General features: G+C 44.1%; 1 protein-coding gene across 2 annotated transcripts; it reads left to right on the forward strand.

The window, feature by feature from the left end:
* Positions 1–363: 363 nt before the first annotated feature.
* Positions 364–17,721, forward strand: FCRL2 (Fc receptor like 2). Of its 2 annotated transcripts, XM_038542902.1 has the most exons (12): positions 371–619; positions 2,070–2,090; positions 4,718–4,984; positions 5,219–5,503; positions 7,996–8,283; positions 8,680–8,958; positions 9,265–9,381; positions 14,658–14,685; positions 15,627–15,712; positions 15,978–16,043; positions 17,195–17,226; positions 17,316–17,721. In XM_038542902.1, the coding sequence occupies exons 1-12, from the start codon at positions 586–588 to the stop codon at positions 17,352–17,354; spliced, it is 1,542 nt and encodes a 513-aa protein (XP_038398830.1). In that variant the 5' UTR covers positions 371–585; the 3' UTR covers positions 17,355–17,721. The 2 variants fall into 2 exon arrangements, with proteins under 2 accessions (XP_038398831.1, XP_038398830.1); XM_038542903.1 differs by lacking the exon at positions 8,680–8,958 and having other exon boundaries at positions 364–619.
* Positions 17,722–23,560: the final 5,839 nt, after the last annotated feature.

Below are 23,560 nucleotides of genomic sequence, written 5' to 3' on the forward strand. Positions count from 1 at the left end.
TCTAGATGGCTAGATATGGGCTGAAGAAAGGGTCACCCGGGGACTCTGAGCGGTTACACCAATGGCCCTGCTATCCTAAGGAACGGTGAGAAGCATTATATATCATGGTAAGATCTGCTAGCATTTGAGTCAGACTGTAAGACAGGGCTGCCTGGGTTTGACTCCCAGCTGTCACTACTGGAAAGTGACCATGCTGATCTTGGTCCATTACTTATCTTTCCTGCTGCCTGTTTCTCTAACTGTGTAAAGGAGATTGTGCAGATTCCAGAAGCTTCTTCAGGACATCAAATAACCCTGTGAGCATAAGGCGCTTAGAACTGTGTCCAATCCGTGAACAGCTGTGTGTCAGTGTTAACTGTCATCAGTGTCAAGAGGAGGAGTTTCTTTGGCATCTAGAGGACCATCCTCATTCTCATAGCACCTACAGAGAAGAAGACAGTGGTCAGACGTTGATAAACCCTTCCACTTCCTTTTTTTCGCTAATTGCTCAAAACTAACTTTGAAAAGCAGTTTCCATTCCCTGCACAGAGACTCCGGCTGGTGACTGAGGGAACATTTCTTCTCGGGTAGCTGAACCAGGTCCTCATGCTGTTGTTGTGGTCATTGCTGGTCATCTTTGGTAAGTCCAATAATTTGAGGTAGAACTGAGGTGGTACCAGAGGAAGTCTCCAGCTCCAGAAAGCCCTGAGGGTTTATCAGAGCCCGGAGACCAGTAGGCAAGCCCAGGTGTCTGCTTCCAGCTTAGAGAGCAGAGTCAGATGCACAGCAGTGGGCCCTGGGCAAGTCAGACTGCAATGCATCCTTGTCCTTAATGTTCAAGGTCGGCTACTTTATTGTTCGTGGGTTATGAGTTTCATGAATTACCATTCGTGAATTATCTTAGGTAATTCATACAGTAATGAATTCTCATAAATACAGTTTTAATTATTTCAACATTTACTACTTCTCTATGAGAACTGTTTGGACAGTTATCTCCAAGTTGGACTTTGGAGACACATGCATACCCTTTGCTCAGGCTCCTCTGTTGAGCCGAAGGTTACCTGGACAGGCAGGCTGCTATAGGGAAATGAGATTCCTTTCTCTACATTCAGGAGGAACTAAGCCAACATTTGTTAATGAGTAAAAGAACCCTCACATAAAATACAGCCAGAGAAAAGGAATCCATTCAAGGTGCCTTCAGTTTTCAAAACTGTGTGTGCCCGTCTCAGCCTATCAATAAGCAAGGTTGTGGCTGGACCAGCCCTCCTGGTTCTTATCATGACTGCAAAACCCCCTTCAGTAATAATGGTCAAGAAACTTTTGAATACTAAAGGTTTATTACTACACAGCACCCCTGAGATCACACAAAGAGGTCGTGGGGAGAGAGACAACATGGGTCTGGGGTTCTGCTCTTATTGGGGTGGAGGCTGGAAGCCCACAGTTTCATGGGCTTGCATTTTATTGGTGAATTCAAACAAATGAGTGGGAATTTAAAGTTGGGAAGAGAATAAATCAAGTGGCCCACATGGTCAGTTATGGAAATCAACCAAGATTTCTAAAACGAAAGCCTCAGAGTGGGGAGGTGGCCTGGCTCTTCATTTAGTCTGATGACTTCAGTGTGTTGTGATGACAGTCTTCGAAGTGGATGCCTTAGCATCAAAGCTTAAGTCAGGCACAAAGTCTGGCTGAGAAAAATCCCAACTGTCAGGGTTACACTACAAACTCTGGGTGTTCCCTGATGGACTCTTGGTGACTTGGGATATCATGTAGCCAACACACTGGGTATGCAGGAGATTGGTGGGGGGAGGGGAAGGACAAAGGATTGAGAATCACTGAACTTCTGGCATCCATCTGTGGGACGTCCCCCAGGTGCTCCCTTTGGTCAAAGGAGAGGTTTGCACTTGCCTTGTGATTGTAACATGAGTAGGGGTCAGTTGGTGTTTGAGGGAGATTGCATTGTTGGTGATAATGGAGTAGAACAGAAAAAGGGGTGATGGGGAGTTTGGGGGCAGTTTAGCAGAGTAATAGAAATGTCTAAATTTTGAAGGCAAATTCTCTGGGCTAACCTCTGGTTTTTGATCCCCTCACAGCTTCCGCCAGTGAAGAGGCAGGTGAGTCACTTGCATTCTTGTCCTTCCTGGGGTCTGGTTTGTCTGTTACCTGGCACCCACGAGGTCCTGTAGAGAGAGATGAGGAGAAGCCACAGAGATGTTCCAATGTCGTTGCTCCCCTGGGCCAACCTGCCACAGGGCCAGTCCGCTTGGCTTGGTGATGGGTGAGAAGGCCTGCCTGGCCTGCCCAAGTGGAGTCCACCACCCAATCACACAGCCCCAGCCATAGAGGGAGTGGCATCTGGAAGAGGGTGTGCAGGCTGGACAGCTCATGGGGGAGGATGGTTCTCTGGGCCAGGGACCATAGCCCTCCACCAGGTCGGGCTAAGTGTCCCCACAGCTCTGAAAACAGTTGTTCTCTCAGAAAAACAGTCAAGAGTGTCTGCATGGTCGGGATGGTGTTGAACCAACACTGCTGCTCTGGCTTTGGGTGGGGAGTGGACACATTGTCCTGCGAAGTCAGAGAGCAACTCTGCAGGCATCTGTTGTAAGCACTGAGCCGCCCTTGAGCAGGACAGCTGCTGTCGGCCACACTTCCTTTCCCCAAATAGGCATCCGGGCAGCTCCCAGACCCTGGTCCGCCCCTGGCTCTAGAGCACTGCCAAATTCTGTGTGCCCACACACGTATGCTACCTTCTTATGGTTGTGTGACTACAACTAATCTCACCTTGCTCTTCTTGACTTAAAGCTGTGCGCACCAATGTATAGAAAGCAAGACTTTATTCTGTATGTACACGAGCCTGGACTGAATCTAGAGAGATGGAGGATTGCTCCTGTGCCTCGCCAGCACCAACTGCCAAGTAGAAGGGGCCCTTAGGGCTCCAAAGCACTGTCCTGGGAGAACAGAACCCTGCCTCACCTATTATGGCCAGACGTTAAGGGAACAGGGATGCCAGGGACACCTACAGGAGCTCTGGCACAGAGTGTGCTCAGGAGCAGGCCTCATCTGTTGCATTTGCGCTCTGCCGTGAACAATCCTTAGCAATGGACTCACAGGCTCACCTGTCAGCTGCAGCCCCAAGTCCGTGAGATTGCCTACCATGTGACTTTTCAGTGGCATCTCTAACCATGACACAGAATGTTTGCCCCCTACCCTGACAGTGTTCTCCCTGGGAATCCTTCAAGTTTCTGGATGAAGACTGTACTAGCGGTTTAAAAATCAGCTTGATTTTAAGTCCCACAGCCAAGTCCCGGTGAGATCTGGTCTCTCCATCAGTGAAGGAGGATGAAAACCTCGAATTAAGTTAATTGTTTCTACAACCCACCTTTCCTGCCTTTCTGATTTCATTTTTCATAACCCAGATTGTTTCCCCCAATGTCCAACAGGTAAATTTGATTCCCCACCTGGAACAGTAGGTAGCATGTGTTCCAAAAATTATGATTCTAAATTTCACGAGTTTTCTGAGGCATTTCAGCTTTGGTTCTGCTGAAGTATTTGATGAGGCCCTTCATCTCTTATTGGGGTGACCTCTACTTCCCTACATTACACATCCAAATTCTGGCAGCCGTGCCACCAATGAACAGTGGCAAGGAGATTGCTGTTTGAGATATAACTTATTTCCTCACCTCGAGGTCAAAACCTTCAACTACAACCCTAAAAGGTAATGCAAATGTCCCAAACCCAGAAGGTGGTCTGGTACCATAAATAAGTGGAGTCACAGGGTAGAATCTGAGAGAAGCATTCCCAGGGGAGCACATTTATTTTTGGCAATGACTTTTCTCACTACAGTCAGTCCCCTAAGACCTTATTACACATGGAATGGACGGGAAGTGTTTGGAAAATAGTCAAGTGGAAAGTTCTGAGGATTGAGATACTGGATCTTATTTCAGTAACCACTTTATTCCCCGGCTATCTAGGCCCCTTGGCTGTCTCCTCTGGTGAGGCAAGAAAAAGGGGCAGAACATAAATTGAGAACACAGTGTAGTGCCTTTGAAGGCTGGATAAAAGAAAACATGGTGGTGGGTAAGCAAAATGTCCCCTGACGACGATGGTCCTCCGTGTGACGTCACCAACAGAGAGAGCTAAGCAAGAAGACCTTTGGCAGGACACTCCTGAACCTATATCTGTGTAAAAAATTCAGACTACTTTGACCTTCCCTGCCATTGATTGAATGTTGAGTCTCACACCCAAACTCGTATGTTGAAATCCTAATCCCAAGAGGATGTTATCTGGGGGTGGGGCCCTTGGGAGGTGATACAGTCCTGGAGGTCCTCATGATGGGATTAGCACCCTTAGAAAAAGAGGCCAGAGAGCTCACAGGTGAAAATACACAAGAAGTCAGCAAGTCTATAACCTGAGAGAGCAGCCTCCCCAGAACCTGACCCTGCCAGCACCTTGATCTTAGACTTAAGATCTTAGCCCCCAGAACCATGAAAAATAAATGTCTGTTGTTGATAAGACACGCAGCTTATGGTATTTTGTTATAGCAGCCCATGCTGACTCAGATACCCCTCAGGAAAAAAGAGGACGTAGCCCCGAGAAGGTGAGGCATGAATAGGGGTGTCTGTCTTGCCTGAAGGTGAAGGGGCTGCTCTGCCCAAGAGCTCAGAAAAGCTCAGGGAAAGGCCAGACATCTGGGTTCCTCGTGGAAATGGCAAATCCAGTCCCCTCATGCCCTCTCTTGCAGACTGGCTGACTCTCAGGGCTCCTTCTGCTGTCTTTGAAGGTGACCGCATAGACCTGATATGCCAGAGGAAAACAGACAAGTGGGAAATCCAGACTATGGCATATTACAAGGATGGAAAAAAGTTACATTTTTCAAATGAAGTCTTCAGCTTTTCTATCCCAAGTGCAGTTCTAAGTGACAGTGGCAGCTATTCCTGTAGTGCAACTGTTAGAATATACTTCTGGTATGACTCAAAAAAGTCAAATAGCATCAAGATTCAAGTCCAAGGTAAAGCCTTCCTTCCTGTGGGAGCCAGGCTGGAGGAGACTGTAGCAGAGCAGGGTGGGTCCCTGGAGGGGAAACCTGCCCCCACACCACATATGAACCAGAGTCCTGTAGTTTGACTGCAGGAGGGGGTCGTGATGGGTGACAAGTTTGTCTGAATGCCTTGTTTGCTGGGGTTGCTTTTCAGCAGGAACCATCAATCTCACTGCTTGGGGCACTTGTGATCCTTCCTTCTAGAGCTATTTCCATATCCCGTGCTCACCGTCAGCGCCTTCTGGCCCACAGAGGGGAGCCCAGTGACCCTGACCTGTGAGACCCAGCCTTCTCCACAGAGGTCAAATGCTCAGCTCCGATATCGCTTCTTCAGAGGTGGCAGGGCCCTGGCGTCCAGCTGGAGCAGCTCCCCAGAGCTCCAGCTCCCTGCTGTGTGGAAGGAGGATTCAGGGTCCTACTGGTGTCAGGCAGAGACAGTGACTCCAAGGGTCACAAAACAGAGCCTCCAATCCCAGATTCTGGTGCAGAGTAAGTATCAATGGGTCTGAGCATGGGCAAATCAGGAGTCTGGCAGCTTCACTTCGGGCTACTTGTCTTTTGGGTACTTGTGTAATTCCTATCCTTGTGGAAAGTCGGTCCTGAGCTAGGGAATGGGCAGTTCATAAAAATAGCAAATGAACAAAGCTACTGTTAAAAAACAGAACCCAATGGAGCAAATGTGAAGATGGAATTGACTTTATCAAGCCTTCATGAATTGGCAGGATCCCAACTAGCAAGCAGAGAGATGCCCAGAGGAGTTGTAGGAAATGGAAGTTTTTTTTTTTATAGTAAATTTATTTTTTATTGGTGTTCAATTTGCCAACATACAGAATAACACCCAGTGCTCATCCCGTCAAGTGCCCCCCTCAGTGTCCGTCACCCATTCACCCCACCCCCCGTCCTCCTCCCCTTCTACCACCCCTAGTTCGTTTCCCAGAGTTAGCAGTCTTTACGTTCTGTCTCTCTTTCTGATATTTCCCACACACTTCTTCTCCCTGCCCTTATATTTCCTTTCACTAATATTTATATTCCCCAAATGAATGAGAACATATAATGTTTGTCCTTCTTCGACTGACTTACTTCACTCAGCATAATACCCTCCAGTTCCATCCACGTTGAAGCAAATGGTGGGTATTTGTCATTTCTAATGGCTGCAACTCAAAAGTCTTAAACCTGCATTGCTCAAACTTCAGGGCTGATGCACAAAGATACACTTAAATTGGAAGTAAGAATGTTGGGCAATGCCCCAGAGGTCACTTTTCTGCAAGTGAATCATTTGTATTTATTTAGCGATTTAATCATGAATATCCATAGTTTTATAAACTTGGGACGAATTTCTATCACTAGTAACAATAAAGCAGCACTTTAAAATAGCTTTGTCTTCCAAAAGCATGCTCTGTTGTCTACTGTTTTAAAAACCAACCAACCAACAGAATAACAAATTGCTCCCTCACCGCTTGTTCTTCCATAGCTAGTATTCCATTTCTCCACTCCTTTCCCAACAAAACTTCTCAAATGAACTATTTTTTTTCCACTTCTATTTCTTTGCCTCTCATTAGCTCCTCAACCAATTTCACTTCATCTTCCATTCCACCACTCACTGAGACTGTTCTTGTCAAACACACTAGAACCTCCTTGCAGCAAAGCCAATTGTCACCTCTCCCTCTCCGTTACCATCTTATTCAACCTCTTGGCTGACCGGTGCTCTCTCACAGTTAGACATTCCCCTCTCTTGACTCTCCTGGTTTTCTCCTGCCTTATGGCCACTCCTCCTAGGTCCCTCTACTGCTCTCTCTTCTCTGTTCACTTTCTTCTGGAGTGTTCAAGTCTGACCTAAGCTCTCATCCCTTCAGTACATTTTCCTCCTAGCCAGTCCATCTCACCATGAACCTTGGCCTTAAACACCACCCACATATCAATGACATCTGAGGTTTTATCTCTATCCCTGACCACTCTATTAAAAACCAAACTAATTTACCTAACTTCTTTTTTTTATATATAATAAATTTATTTAATGGAAGTTTTTATAGGCACGAGTGAGGCAAAGAAGATTATTAGCAAAATAAAAGAGAGGATTTCCACAGGCCTGGACATCTTTGGAGAGGAAAAGGAAACGGCAAGGTGTTTTTGTTTGTTTGTTTGTTTGTTTTTTGTTTTATCATGCGGATGACCTCACTAGTGTGGGTCAGATTGACTTTCAGAAGGTCACATTCCAGGGATAGGCTGAAACTGTAATTAAGCCTTGGTTTGCTGTCTGTGGGAGACAAATACTTAATTTTGGCTTTTCTTCTTTTTAAAACACTCCTTATAATCCTGTCTTCTTTATTCAAGTAAAATCCATCAATCATATCTTCACTGATCACTTCATGCTGTGGTGTTTAGGAATGGGCTGGGACTTTTCACAGCAAGGCACCTGCTCTTCAGTGGCTCCACAGGTGGCCTCATGTGCTGCCTTGAAACACAAGTTGGTTTCTTAAAAGGCACCACAGTGCTCCAGCATGGGGAAATAAATGAAGCAACAGAGAAAGCAGAAATCTGAGTGAACCAAGTGGCTGGAGAAGGGGTTGTAATTCTTGTGGACCCTTGACATTGAGAATAATGGAGGAATCTTTATTGATATTGTTAGTGGAAGCAGTGCCTTTTCTGAGGTAGGACTGATGCTACCAGTGACCCCTTCACACTGTGCAGATGGCACTACTGTGCACAGCGACTCCTCCCTCAGGAAAATGTTTCATGTCTCACGGAGCAGATGACCCATCACACATTCTTTAGTGGTTCCATGAAAATAGGGGTGATGGGGAGGAGGTTGGGACACAGTATCTGTGTCCACATTCTTCAAGAGTAATCACCGCAGATTCCCTACTTTGTGTGCTTATAATGGATTACATGAGCCCTACCCATACTCTCAGTGAAGCCAATCATGGGCTGGTCTCAGAGTCCTCTGCAGTCAGCTTCTGACCTGTCATCGTCTGTCCCTCCAGGAGTGCCTGTCTCTAATGTAAGCTTAGACATCTGGGCCCCCAAGGGCATGGTGATCGAAGGAGAGAGTCTGGTCCTCCTCTGCTCGGTGGCAGAAGGCACAGGAAATATCACATTCTCCTGGCACAGAGAGGACACAGGAACCAGTGTGGGAAGGAAGACCCAGCGTTCCCTGTCAGCAGAGATGGAAGTCCCAGCTGTGCAGGAGAGCGATGCCGGCCGCTATTACTGCAGAGCTGACAACGGCCATGAACCCATCCAGAGCAAGGTGCTGAGTATCTGTGTGAGAAGTGAGTTGCACTCTGACTCGTCCAAGACAGAAACCCTAGAGCCAAGGCCATGGTACCAGAGGTCCATGCCAGGGGTCAGTGCTGTGGAATACCAACAGCAACTGAAGAGTGGGTTACCCTTGCACGTTAAACTGTAGATGTCTTTGTTTCCATGGAAAAGACTAGAAAGGGAGCTGGACTTGGCATTAGGAAAACACAAGCTGACAATGACAAATGACCATGTCTTTAGACAGTACCCCAAGAGTGATATTCCTCCTAATTTCTAAAGAGGCTGTTGAGAATCTTAGAGATACACAATGACCAAGGGGTGAGGCCCTTCGCGAGGTCCTAGTCCGGGGCTCTGTGTGTCTACGATGGCCTCACAAACCCTCTCCGCTGGCCCACTGTCTTCCTCAGGTCCAGCATCCCGCCCTGTCTTCATCCTCAGGGTGCCCGGGGCCCAGGCCATGGCAGGGGACGTGGTAGAGCTTCGCTGTGAGGCCCACAGAGGCTCTCCCCCAATTATGTACCGGTTTTATCGTGAGAATATAACCCTACAAAACAGCTTGGCCCCCTTTGGAGGAGGAGCATCCTTCAACCTCTCTCTGACCATGGAACATTCTGGGAACTACTCCTGTGAGGCTGACAATGGCCTGGGAGCCCAGCACAGTGAGGCAGTAACACTCTCCATCTCAGGTGGGTTGATGGTCCCTGGTTACAGGAGCATTATGACCAATGGCTCTGCCCCAGCAGTCTTCATTGGTACCATATTGGGGTTTTGGAAGGTAGGTGGAGGTCCAAGGGATGCCTACTCTGTGTGGGAGATTGGAGAAGAAGATGAGTGTCTGGCTGCTTCTCTTTTCTCCACACAAACCTGGAAAGTACACATTATACTTGGATAATATTGTGAGAATTTATATTAACCATTCCTGCAGAGTGTTTGACAAGGGTCCAGGAACCAAGTCTTGACCCTCTGAGGCTGATGCACCTGTCTTCCCTCAGGGACCAGAGGCTACAGAAGAGACCGCATCACAGCCAGAGTTCTTGGAGCACTGTGTGGTGGCCTCGGCTTTATAGTTGCTGTTCTGCTGCTCTATTGCGGGTTCCACAAGGTATCAGGTTGGTTATCTACCATTTGTTTTGATTGCCCTTTATTTCTGTGAACTTTTCCATTACCGATACAAATTGGATTTGAAAAAAAAGAAAGAAAGAAAACCTCCCCAGATCTGATCAATTCTTTTCACACTTCATGATTTTCTAGGGTTTCATGCAGTGGACAATGCTTCCATGTTCTCATTTAATAGTATGTCATTGGCCCCTGTGTATAGATTAAAATAGTTAACACAGTCCTTTATGCTTTCCTTTTAAATAAAAATTTCAAAGTATTAAATCATTTAATAGCTTTCAATAGACAAAATCAGTTTATATGTAGTGGAGTGAAACATAATAAGTAGCTGGACTTAAAGGAATGAAAATAATCTAGTACATTTTCTCCTTCATTTATCGATTTCTTTTTTTTTTAAGATTTTATTTATTTATTCATGAGAGACACAGAGAGAGAGGCAGAAGGAGAAGCAGGCTCCCTATGAGGAGCCAGATGCGGGACTTGATCTTAGGACTCCAGGACCATGACCTGATCCAAAGGCAGGTGCTCAACCACTGAGCCACCTAGGCATCCCTATGGATTTATTAGTTACCTACTCACAGAAAGAGCAGTGACTTCTCTTTGAATTCCTGAGTCTCTTGGATGGGTCATGTGGGGGCATATTCACGCATGCATGATGGCTGGTGCTGGCTAGAGGTTGGGACCTTTGCTGGTACTCTCAGCTACAATACACACACAACCTGTCAGTGTGGCCTGGACCACTGCAGGGCATGACGCCCACAGGGTGGTCAAAAATTTTACGTGGTGACGTCTGCTTCAAAAGTAAGTGTAAGTAAGATAGCTAATCTGCAATGTCTTTTTCAACTAATTTCAGATGACAGTTTCATCAGGTCCCAGTGCCTAGCAAACTTGCAAGAGGAGGCAGCACTGTCTCCACCTCCAAATCAATATCAAATAATTGGCAGCCATATTTAAAAAATTTCCACACAAAGCACAGCAAATTCCCATCTGTGCCTCCCTGCCCCACCAGACTTCCTGAAGCACCGGCCCTTGGGCTTCCCTGTCCAGCCTTGGCAAATGCCCCGCAGGACCAGCGGTTTCAGAGCCAGACCCCTCACCCAGAGCCTCTCCCCTCTCTAACCTGGCTTCAATAGTTCTTCACTTAAATAGACTTCTACCAATATTTTGTCCAATATTTCCAGTTTTCAGAAGAAAAGTCTGTTCAATTTCTTTTTCTGTCATCACTGGAAGCATGAAAGCACTCCCTTCACTGACCAGCAATCCCATAGAGCTGCTGTGTTTTCAGCATGATGATATCTCTTTGTAACATTATTTGTAAGTCTAAGAATTTAGAAGACTCCTGTAAGTGATATCGCATACTGACCCCTACTAACATTCTGCTAGCCAAGACATGTTACCAATGACCAATTATTGTATCTGTTATGTATGGCAAGCTTACACATATTATCTGTAATTATAAAAAATAAGTGTGTGTCATGGTCTAGGTTTAATCATCTTGGGAAGTTAAGTGAGCTGTCTTGTTCACACAGCCACTAGAGGGCGGAGCTAAGACGGAGTCCACACCTCCTGGCCACAAAGCCTGAAGCCTGCCTCTAGAATCTCCTGACCTTCACCATTCTCCTCTTGCAAATTCCCCCCACTTCAGTGGGCTGTCTTACATTAATTTGTAAGATTCAAGACAAGCATGGGGCACAACAGAATCACAAGATAAACTTTTAAGCTCTTGCAAAATGCTTGCTTAGACCTATCAACTACCACTAGGTAAAAGAGATTTTGGAAACTCATCAAATAGTGAAAATGTAATTCAGTTTTTTCAAGTCCAATGGAAGTTATATTTTTTATTTATTTTTATTTTTATTTTTTTTTGGAAGTTATATTTTTTAAACAGACCATCTAAGACTAAGGAATTGTGATTTTTTTCTCCATTATACTTTTTAGTTGATAAAAATATATGTATATGAAGAGAGAGGTTGTTGGTTAACATAAAATAATTTCTAAATCATCCGTTGTGATGAATTCTCTCAATTTTCAAGTTACATACCAATATATTAATCACTTTTCAAATATGGAAATAATCTACAAAGCCATAAAACATTTACTTTCTCCTTTTCCATTTTTAAGCAAATTATTTTCTCATGTCTAATTATATACACAATGGCCTCTGGTATCTTATGTGGATAAGCTTGTCTGGTTCCTGTTTTTGAGGGAAATTTTTCTAGTATTTCTATGCTGTGTAACATATTCAAATACCTCTTAACATTTTCTCAGAAACAACTTTTATTTTTTTTAATATTTTATTTATGCATTCATGAGAGACAGAGAGAGAAAGAGAGAGAGAGGCAGAGACACAGGCAGAGGGAGAAGCAGGATCCCCAAGGGAGCCTGATGCGGGACTTGATCCCAGGACTCTGGGATCACAACCAGAGCCAAAGGCAGATGCTCAACCACTGAGCCACCCAGACATCCCCAGAAACAATTTCTAATTTTTGCTAATACTCGTTAGTATTTGTGAAGATAATCACACGTTTCCTTTTTTCATCTATTAAATTGACCAATTACATTATACCAGAATACCTAATATTGACTAATCTTTGCATTCGTGGTAAAAATTCAATTTTAGTGACGCATTTTTAACAGAAACTAGCATTGTTTCAAAGTTTTTTTTTTTATTAATAGTAATGTGTGACTTTTGCCGGGTTCCTTGTTAATTGTGATCTTTTCTGGGTTTCATACTCAACATTACAAAGGAAATTTAACACTTTTCCTCTTTTCATACGTCTTACATGTTAGGGAATCGTTTACATGACAATATAGAAAACATGGCAATGTTTTCTAAAGATTTTGTGGAATTGTGCCTGTTGGGGTTTTGGAGGAGCAGCTCTTTGACAGCTGTCCCTAGCTCTGCTCTTATAAGTCATCTTGTGAGAGGCGCTGCTAATGCTCACTGACACCCGGCCCCCCTTTGCCTCTGGGCTCATAAGCAGGTGCATTTCCTTGTCTCCTTGAAGTAGATGCAGACAGTGAAACGTCGGCAGAAGCCGCTTGTGTTATTTCCCGTCAGAAGAATTTATGAGCAGGGCTGTTGCCTCCTTGTCCTTCCCAAGCAATGGTGCTCACGCAAACTCACGCTGAGTGACGGTGTCTTCTCCAGACGGCGTGGCCTCCAGCAGCCTCCTGAGTGACTTACTGGCATATTTTCTTTTAAGATTTTATTTATTTATTCATGAAAGAGAAAGAGAGAGAGAGAGAGAAAGAGAGGCAGAGACACAGGCAGAGGGAGAAGCAGGCTCCACGCAGGGAGCCCGATGTGGGACTCAATCCCGGGTCTCCAGGATCAGGCCCTGGGCCAAAGGCAGCGCTGAACTGCTGGGCCACCCAGGGATCCCCCCCAAGCATATTTTTGACAGGTCTGCGGCACAAGTGGGAAATTCACAAACCTGTGCTGCTTTAAGTCCCTGCAGACTGAAGTTTGTTTGTCAATGTAGCATAACACACTCCGTCCTGACTGCCACATTCTGTTCACAGTTTCTTTGTCTTCTGGGGAATTTTCCTGGAAAACCATCTGTTTTATCCAGGGCCCAAAATCTGCTTACTCGGAGTGGAGTGAAGTGGTGTCCTGTGATTCCTCTAGCTTCTCTGTGGCTACATTTATTTCTCCATACCTTCTCCTTTCGCATTCTTAAGTGGCATAGAAAAAGAGGTATCCGCCCTTCTGATTAAAAGGTGAAGCTGCTAGAGTTATTTATTTGATCTACTATTTGCTTTCTAATTCTGACATTTCTGCTTTTATCTTCATTAGTTGCTGCATTCTGTTCTTGTTAATCTTATTCTTTAGAAGAAATTTGGCATTTAATAGATTTGCTTTCCTTTGTCTTATATATTCATATATGTATTTAGTAGCTGAAGACTTAATTCCCTTAAATGTATATGTTGTAGACCTATCTAGTTTTCTTTATCTTTTTTTAAAAGATTATTCATTTATTTATTCATGAGAGACACAGAGAGAGAGGCAGAGACATAGGCAGAGCCTGATGCCGGACTTGGTCCCAGAATCCCGGGATCGTGACATGAGCCAAGGACAGATGCTCAACCACTGAGCCACCCAGGTGCCCCACATATCTAGATGTCTTCACAGTTTTGTGATGAATTACCAGTTATACTAAGGTCAGAGAAGATAATTTATACCATTATACCATCACTTGTTAGAATATTTTTGGAATTTTCTTTGGGAGCCAAGATATCATCAATGTTTGTTATTGTTCAAAAGTGTTTAGAAAGTAGACTAAAGTCCATTTTTAAAAATAATTTATTCAGGATGGAGTTGCTAGAATCACATACACCAATTTCCTACTGTTTGAAGATGTGCATCCTTTGCCTTATCGTTGAGTGACTGGCTTGGTAGAAAATCCCAAGGTCATTCTTTTTTCCTTGAAGAAAATAAGTTAGTTCCTCCTTCTCTTTGGAGAATACACTTAGGCTAGCCTTCTAACACTGTCTACAAAAAACCCAATACAGTTGGAGCGCTGGCTATATCACCACGCAATGTTTTTCATGATTGCTGAGCTGCATCTAAACTGGAAGTGCTCTGAGTGGGGTTATAAATGCTCCGTGAGAAGCAGAAATGGGCACATCCCCAAGTGCAATGCGACTCTTGAGACTAATCACGTCCCTTGGAGTGGCCTGTGCTCCCATCCATGTGGACTTGTCCCAGAGCTGTTAGTTGAAGGACCAGGAAAGAGCTCCTTCCCCCTGGTGACACAGCTGACACATCCATGCTGACATGCTGTGTTTCTTGTTCTGCATCTCTCTGCAAAGCTAAATGGTGCAAAGAAGAGTCCACTGGGTCTTATGAATGTCAACATCAAGCCTAAACCCAAAACCACTGCTTTGCGGGGGTGGGGGGGGGGCGTTGCAAATATCAGAACATTGAAAAAATGAGAATGTTTCACCTAAACAAGGAGAGTGGTGAAGTCATCAGCAGGTAACATATATTTTGCAATAATTGAAATAGCAATAAAAAAATCCAGAAACAGTAACCTATGCTTGTGGGGTTTGCCATTTGAAGTGGCATATCAGATCAGTGGGAAAACAGAATGGGTTGTCCAAATAACAGTGTTGGAGTAAATAAGTGGTCATCAGGACACAACATAACTGGATCTCTATTCTGTATCTTATATCCTAGCAGTGACGACATGTGGTTAAGTCAGGTCAAAGTTCTAAGAGGTAAGGACACCTCCCCTAAAATGAATATTTCTTTATCTGCTTTTAGGTGGACACTCTGCCACTGATGCACCCAGGTGAGAACTCTTCTTTTTCAAAATGGGAACTCTAGGGGCAGGCTGGGTGGCTCAGTGGTTTAGCGCCGCCTTCGGCCCAGGGTGTGGTCCTAGAGACCCGGGATTGAGTCCCACGTTGGGCTCCCTGCATGGAGCCTACTTCTCTCTCTGCCTGTGTCTTTGCTTCTCTCTCTCTCTGTCTCTCATGAATAAATAAATAAATAAAATTTTTAAAAAAGCAAAATGGGAACTCTAGAGAACTTCCTCATTTATGATTTTAAATACTTACTGCTCCTTCTGCATGTACAGATTACGCAGTATCTTTCTATGATACTCAACCATGTCTGTATTCATTACATTTTTCTATCAGGGTGCTGTCTTGGGGTGGCCCATATGACTCTAGGTGTTATCTTGCATAGGATTCAATGTTTCTAAATTACCTTACTAATTCACATACTCAAGATTATTTATGGAGTATTTACAATACACGAGTAAGTTGTTGTTAGGCTTTTAAAAACGTGAAAATATGCATAAAATGGAATTTATTTCCATAGGACACATAATGTCTTATGGAGAATGTAAGACACATACAATATACAAAAGAGAGATAAATTGAGGAGAAAGAAGCAGATGAAGTTCTAGAAGAGTTTATAAGAGAAAAAATGAAATCTAAGGCAATATCATTCTCTTATTTATAACTTTTGAAAAAGCCAAATATGAGGAATAGAACATGTTTGCCACATCAGAGAGGCTATCCTATTAAGAAAGTACTTTGTGATGCTGTGGCCTGTCTCTGGCTGCCCACCTGAAAGACCATACCTTAAGAGTCTAGATGAAGGGCCATCAAATCACCCAAGCCAAGTGCCCTGTCTTCCTGGCTCCTCCTACTCTCTCCTCAGCCTACCTCCTCTCTGTTCTCACTCTTGCCCTGGGGACTTCATGTAGTTAGTTTGTTTCCACAGAGATGCTTCCAGTGCAAACCCTCAAGGGTCCATTCGCCCCAGCTCACTCCCAGACACTGAGGAACTGCAGCCAGAGTATGTCAATGGTGAGTCTCCCCACTGAAAGGGGCTTTAGAGCTACAACTGAGAGGGAAGAGAAAGTAGGTGAAAGAAAAAACAACGACAACAACAACCATGAGATGGTCTACATGCCCTGACCCCATGAAACCCAATTTCAATAAATAAATGACCTTCAGAATCATGTTGGGGTTGGGAGGACAGTCACAAAGCAGGGGACTGGGAAGGCACATATGAAGGTTGAACCCCTGTCCGTGGACACCTGTGAACCATTGTGCACACTTTTTCCTGCAGTGAACCCTGTAGATGTGGATGTGGTTTATTCCCAGGTCTGGAGCATCCAGCCACCAGAAGACTCAGGTGAGAAACTGCAAAGTGGTTCTTGCCAGATGCATCTTCCTAAGAAAGTGGCACCATGTGTTCAATAGAGGCTTTCATACAATATTTCACCTTGGTATGAAATCTGTAGATCCAAGAGGGAGCAAGAGATATTTGCAGGCAGATTCTCGTGGAGAAGCTGAATTACAAAACAAAGCAAAAACAGATGGTTGGTTGAGAAGAGACAATAGGGAGAATCTGGAATACAAGGTCCTGTCAAAGAAGCCTGGCAATGACCTTTCTCAACTGGGACAATTCCTCCTGGACTGTACATACCATACTTCAGGTATTCCCACCCTTATGTGATTTTATTTTCCCCTTGTCTTGTATTCCAGATTCTCCCTAATTGTCTCTTCTCAACCAACCAACCTCTATTGTTGCTCCAGTGTCCTTGAAGCTGCAACCTTCAAACATGCCCTTGGCTCTATGCTCCAGCTGTTTCTGCTGGAGTCAGAGGCTATTGGTGCTTAGTGGGTTTCCTGGCAAAGGGTCACTCAGTCATGTTCCTCTGAGCCACAGAGGCTGGGTCCCCAGCCAGCCTTGCTTATGGCTATGCCACTACAGCCTGCAGAGAACCAATGACCCTGTCATTCTCCTTCCCTGTCAGGGACCAGCCTAGCAAAACTGAAAAGGTACAGTCATGTCCACTGCATGTTTATTCTCCAGGCCCTTGAAGTGTTGATGTGTTGTTAAGGGCAGGGGGAGATTCAGTTCCAGTCTGCCCACCTGGAATAAAGAGAGGAAGAAGCAGCTGCCACATGCTCAAGCTGCCGTGTGACTCAGGATCTCCCCTCCTGTTTCCTTCTATATAGTACATCAACCACCTGTGGTCATTATCTGAAGGACATAAAGGGCTGACAGGAGAGTGAGCTATGACAGCATATTGTCAATAATCCATGGAAGTTGCACCAAAGAGAGGAATGATTTTGTTTAGCAAGGGTTGGTGGGGAGCTTAGAGCATGGGCGGTCTTAGAAGGACTGCAGAGTGGACAACATTAAAGCATGGATTCTAGAGAAGAACAGGAGAGGCTGGAACCCACACATTAAGCATCACCAGCATGTGCCCTGGAGCACCATTTGGGCATGAGGTCTAAGTGGAAACCCAAGAACTGAGTAATATTTTTTCTCCATAGCAAACATCAGAAGGACAATTCTGGAAAACAAGGTGAGCTGGACTCCTGGAGAGTTCTTTCCCCTGTTGTCTCCCCCTCCAGCCATGTTCCTTCTCTTCCTTCAACTGTGCATCTCTCCTAGGACTCCCATGTCATCTACTCTAATATAAAGGAGACATAACACTCAGAGGAATTGGGAGACAGATCACCAACAAGGACAGAGCAGCACTAAGGGCTGCGAAAAATGACAAAATGCCCAACCCTCATGAAGCCTCACAGATAGAATGTGCTCCAAGGGCTGAGCAGACCAGCGGGTTCATCATTTTTGTTTTTATCATGTTATTTCCCAATGTCTTCTTTCATTCATTCAGTATTTATTGAGCTGCTGCCGCATTCCAGATGCCTTGTGGGGGGTTATCTTTGTTATCTTCTCTTTTAAAAATTTTTTTATTGAAATTCAATTTAGTTGACATATAATGTATTTTTAGTTTCAGAGGTAGAGTTTAGTGATTCATGTGATGAACACTGGGTGTTATAGTCAATGTTCATCACATCACATGCCCTCCTTAATGCCCATCACCCAGTCACCTCATCCTCCCACCCACCTCCCCTCCAGCAACCCTCACTCAGTTTGTTCCCTAGAGTTAAGAGTCTCTTATGGTTTGCCTCCCTTAATGTTTTTATCTTATTCTATTTTTCCTTTCCTTCTCCTATGTTCATCTGTTTTGTTTCTTAAATTCCACATATGAGAGAAATCATATGATATTTGCTTCAATGTTCAAAGAGATGAGGAAGAAGAATGAACACAAGAAACAAGTTTTCTTCTTGTCTGAGGTGTTGTGAACAGAACCTATTTCTGGGCTTTGCTTTGTTTTCCAGACTGGGATTTTGTTGTCTTTTGTTTCTACAAACAGACATCTCAAGTTTTAAAGAAATCCTCTCTTGCTCTTGTGAAAACTTTAGAGTTCAGTTTGTGGGAGGGAACAGCAGCTTGAATTAGCTTGCCATATTTGTCCTTTCTTGAATGCTTGGTTTGTATATTGATCCACATTGATTTAAAAGTAACAAGGATATTTATATCTTCTTGAAATGCTAAGTGTTTTATGTTCATTTGCACCATCATGTAGGGAGTAAGGTCACAGCCTTTGAGACCCCCTCCCTAGGGTGGTGTCCCAACCTCATCCCCCACTGAATGTGTGGTCTTGAACAAACTACTTAACTTCTGTGTACTTCAGTTTCTTCATCTTTAAACGGGGAAGACCATTTGTTAAATGTTCATAAATCACATAGAACAATGTCTGGCATATAAGTAGCACTAATTAATTATTCAACAAATAAAATATGCATAATTATCACTTAGCCTCAAACATAGTTCAAAAAAAGTTCAAAAAGTTGAGTAATGAGAATTTCTAACAAAATGACTATCAAATGCAACTATCAGAATTTTTAACACTGTAACTCTTTGAATAACATCTTGTATAATCTACTCCTCTGCTAAAGATAGATCACCAATGGGAAGAACACAGGTGACTGTGGGCTTGGGATTGGCCATTCATCTACAAAGAGGTAATTTGGGATATTTTATAAATTATACACAAAAAATTTGAAGTTTACCAGAAAAAACAATGAGGAATACTTACAGTTATTATTTAAAGTTTTATATTTAAATAATTATATACCCTTAGCAAGATCACATGACCTCTGAGCTCCAAGCATTAGGAACTGAGAGTTAACATATCCCAACAATCTAATTATTACAGGATGAGGGTACTCCCAGCTCTATAGTTAGTGTTGTTACCACCTTAGCAGCGACAAACGCCCCATAGCTGTTCTTTACACCCAACCATCTCTGAGGTATATACACACTGTCATTATTAACAGTAACCCTGGCATAAAAACTTCTAGGGGAACATATGAAAACTGTATATAGGGACACAGGTAAAAAATTTTTTAAGAATTTATTTATTCATGAGAGACACACAGGGAGAGGCAGAGAGATAGACAGAGGGAGAAGCAGGCTCCATGCAGGGAGCCCGATGTGGGACTTGATCACCGGACCCGGGATCATACCCTGAGCTGAAGACAGACACTCAACTGCTGAGCCACCCAGGTGTCTCCAGACATAGATAACTGGATGCATCTCTGCTCAGCCTCCCACTAAGCCACCCCAAATCACCCTTATCCATTACAAGTTACTTATCTACCTATTTCTGGCTTGCCAGAATTGGTGGGAAATCATAGGTGGTCACGAATCCTTCTACATTACCAAGGTTTGTTCCAATAGCTAGGTAACCAATGGGCACTCTGATCCATAGATGGGGACAGTCTGACTCAGAGCTGACCCTTAACGCTCCTCTGTCCACACACTGTTATATGCAGACATGCATATAACCTGACTATTCTGCAATCTGAGGGCTACCACCTGGAGCTGGAAGAAGCTGCAAAAACCTATGGACTTTAATATATAAGATAATGAGATGTGGTTTATGTATACAATGGAATATTACTCAGCCATTAGAAACGACAAATACCCACCATTTGCTTCGACGTGGATGGAACTGGAGGGTATTATGCTGAGTGAAATAAGTCAATCGGAGAAGGACAAACATTTTATGGTCTCATTCATTTGGGGAATATAAAAAATAGTGAAAGGGAATAAAGGAGAAAGGAGAAAAAATGAGTGGGAAATATCAGAAAGGGAGACAGAACATGAGAGATTCCTAACTCTGGGAAATGAACTAGGGGTGGTGGAGGGGGAGGTGGGCGGGGGATGGGGGTGACTGGGTGACGGGCACTGAGGGGGGCACCTGATGGGATGAACACTGGGTGTTATTCTATATGTTGGCAAATTGAACACCAATAAAAAATAAATTTATAAAAAATATAAGATAATGTATCTTCATTGTAGAAAATTTAGAAATGAAGGCAGTGAAACAGGCAACTATTAGATTCATTCATACTTCTATCAGTCAGACAATTGTGCTAATATTTCAATATCTATCAGCCAGAGTATTTTCTATGGATGTCTTCCCATGTATGTAAAAACATGTGATTTTAAAGGAATGATAACTATAATCTATTTTATTCAAAAATTTGTGATGTTTTCATGCTGTTATATGCTCAAAGATCTTTGTGGATCTTTGCTTGGTATTTTTGCATAAATAGTAAGTTGCTTTATAAATTATTTATTTGGGAGCCATTATCATATTGACAATTACTCACTATGATAAACAGTGTTGCAATGAATTACCTTGCTTCTAAGTCAACATTTTGTTTGGGTAGTATTACAGTTTAGAGAGAAATAACCTATTACTCTATTTAGAGTCAAACTCAGCAGGATTTCTCCCAAGAGACTGAAGTGGTTGTGCGAAGGGTCCATCAGCTTATTGTGTGCTATACCATGACACGAAGTGAAGGGACCTCAGAGAACAGAGTAATGTCCATTCCTCTGACTCCTATGTGAGAAAACAGAGGTCAAACCCTGGAGGAGTCTTCTGCTTCCTTACTTTCTTTTCATTCAAAATATCCTGAAGACGTGGATGGAACTGGAGGGTATTATGCTGTGTGGAGTAAGTCAATTGGAGAAGGACAAACATTATATGGTTTCACTCATACGGGGAATATAAAAAATAGTGAAAAGGGATTATAGGGGAAAGGAGAGAAAATGAGTGGGAAAAATAAGAGAGGGTGACAAAACATGAGAGACTCCTAACTCTGGGAAACGAACAAGAGGTAGTGGAAGGGGAGGTAGGTGGAGAGATGGGGTGAATGGATGATGGGCACTGAGGGGGGCACTTGACGGGATGAGCACTGGGTGTTATACTATATGTTGGCAAGTCAAACTCCAGTATATATATCCTGAAGGGCAGTTTTTGGTTCCTGCCTCCTGTGACTCTTGTAAGACTCCCTCAGGCCAGCTGCTGAGAGTCTCCTCTTCAATAGCTGAGTGAGAAAGAACTTGTGCTGCTGCACTAGGTGCTTAGTGCTGCAGGTATGTGGGAAGTGGGACAACGGGAATGGGACTGGGAAGTAAGAGGATGGAGACTGAACATGTGGGCATCCCGGGGGCCTTTGTGAGGTCCAAGCCTCTGGCTAAAGTGTAGCAGCCAAGCTGGGTCCCCATGGCCAGTCCAGTCTCCAGAGATCTTTGGGAAGATCCCAGTTTCCAAGAGTGTATAAAAGTGGTACATCTCAATTCCTATCAGGAAAAAATATAGTCCATCTTTGCATAAATTTCTATTCCATCACATGGGAAACTTTGTAAATGAATGTAATTAGCATTCTTTTTTCAATACTAAACCCTCCATTCCTCCTTTGTGCGTTTAAAGTGAAAAATGAGATGCTAAACAGCGGGATAAGGTGCAGTCTGTGGAGAGATGTGGAAAGTGGGAAGACAAAGAGGACAGGAAGGGGAAAAGAGGAAAATTGAAGTAGGGCAGAGACCTGGGCATCACGAGCAGCAGACTTATGCTCAGGCACAGGACCCTGGGCCCCTGAGCCCCTTGGCCCTGCACCTGATGCTCTGGGCAGCAAAGACTTGGGTAGTTTCCCTGCTGCTCCATCTCATAGGTTCTGAGAAATGCTGTCCTGGTCAACTCAGGAGACACATGGATTCTGCTCCAGACTCCCAAGGTTGAGGATGGCTCACCGTGCAGGGCCCAGGCCACTACTGGCACATGACCACTGCACAGTGGACAGATGCTGATCGGCTGTCTGAAGCTCTCTGATACTTGACCCTTTCTATCAGGGGCACAGCACTGGTGATGCCTGGCCTGACTTTAGCTCACACACCTCTTTATTTCACTAGCATTTGGGGGGTTTTGTTCCCATTAAAGCCTTTCCATTTGTGGACAAGATGGCTTCAAGCTCTTCCTCCTAATCCATATCTTGGAAATACATAAATAAGAGGAAGGTTGGTGCCTATCAAAACTTTACATGAACTATTATAAATGCAGGACACAAAGATTCACGGAAACAGAAGCTGCTCAAAGAAGAAGAGGCAGACTGGAGGACGTGGTGTTCTCTGGATGAGACCTTTGCTCCCCAACATTGCTCCGAAGGGATCCTTGCCCAACCCTGTGGGACCTTTGTCCCACCAGCAGGAACCAGGCCACACAGGAGCCCAGCTGTTGTGGGCCGCAGATTTAATAGCAGGTGCAGGTGAGCCGCTGGGCTCCCAAGAACTCCCATCTTCCACCATCACCCACAGCTCCAGGATTGTGACTGTCACTGAATGGGGCAGAGATATACTTGGGACAGAACAGTGACCAGAGCAGAAGCACAGAGATGTGCACCGTGGGTGGACAAGTGGGGAAGGACACAGCAGGCAGCCTCCCCTCCACACCCCTTAGATGCATCAAACTGTGCCTAGTTCAAGAATAGCCAAGTCAAGACCACAGATGTGTAAATTATAAAAGTCAGAATAAATAACTGGCAGGTGGATGAATTCACACATGGAATGATACTGAGGAACAAGAGAGTAACCTGGAATATCAGAAAAACTCCCCTGAAAATACATAATGGGGTAGAGAAATGGAAAGTCCAAAGGAAAACAATCTGGGTGCTGGCTGTATCAGGGTCCCTGTGTGTAACATCTGCACTACAGGCACAGATAAGAGAGAAGAAAATCTTGGGGATGATAACCAAGGATCTTACATGAGCAGAGAAAAGAAAGATTTCACCCTGGAAGTATCATAATTTGCTGAGGGACACTGGGTGGCTCAGTGGTTGAGCATCTGTCTTCGGCTCAGGTCATGATCCTGGGGTCCTGGGATCAAGTTCTTCACCGGGCTCCCTGCACGGAGTCTGCTTCTCCCTCTGCCTGTGTCTCTGCCTCTCTCTTTCTGTGTCTTTCATGAATAAATAAATACAATCTTAAAAAAAGGAAGTGTCATAATTTGCTGAGCTGTATAGATAGTGAGAACCAAACATCAGAGTACAGCTGATGAGTGTCAGAGACCAAGGGACTATTCCAAAATATTCAAGAGGGTAAAGCATCATCAGTAAGTCAGTTAGCTTGACTTTCGACTTCCTCACAATAACAATAAATATGAGAAGTCAATAGAAAATAGTATTTTCTTTTTTTAAAAGATTTTATTTATTTATTCATGATAGTCACAGAGAGAGAGAGAGAGAGAGGCAGAGACATAGGCAGAGGGAGAAGCAGGCTCCATGCAGGAAGCCCAACGTGGGATTCGATCCCAGGTCTCCAGGATCGCACCCTGGGCCAAAGGCAGGCGCTAAACCACTGCGCCACCCAGGGATCCCAGAAAATAGTATTTTCGAGGTGGAACTTATCATTTCATATCTAGCTGCCGTTTACTTTAATTCTGAGGATGAATATGATTATCCCTGGCAAAACGGGCCTCAGTGTCTTACACACACATC

This window comes from Canis lupus, chromosome 7 (assembly GCF_011100685.1).
Source record: "Canis lupus familiaris isolate Mischka breed German Shepherd chromosome 7, alternate assembly UU_Cfam_GSD_1.0, whole genome shotgun sequence".
Lineage (NCBI taxonomy): Eukaryota > Metazoa > Chordata > Mammalia > Carnivora > Canidae > Canis > Canis lupus.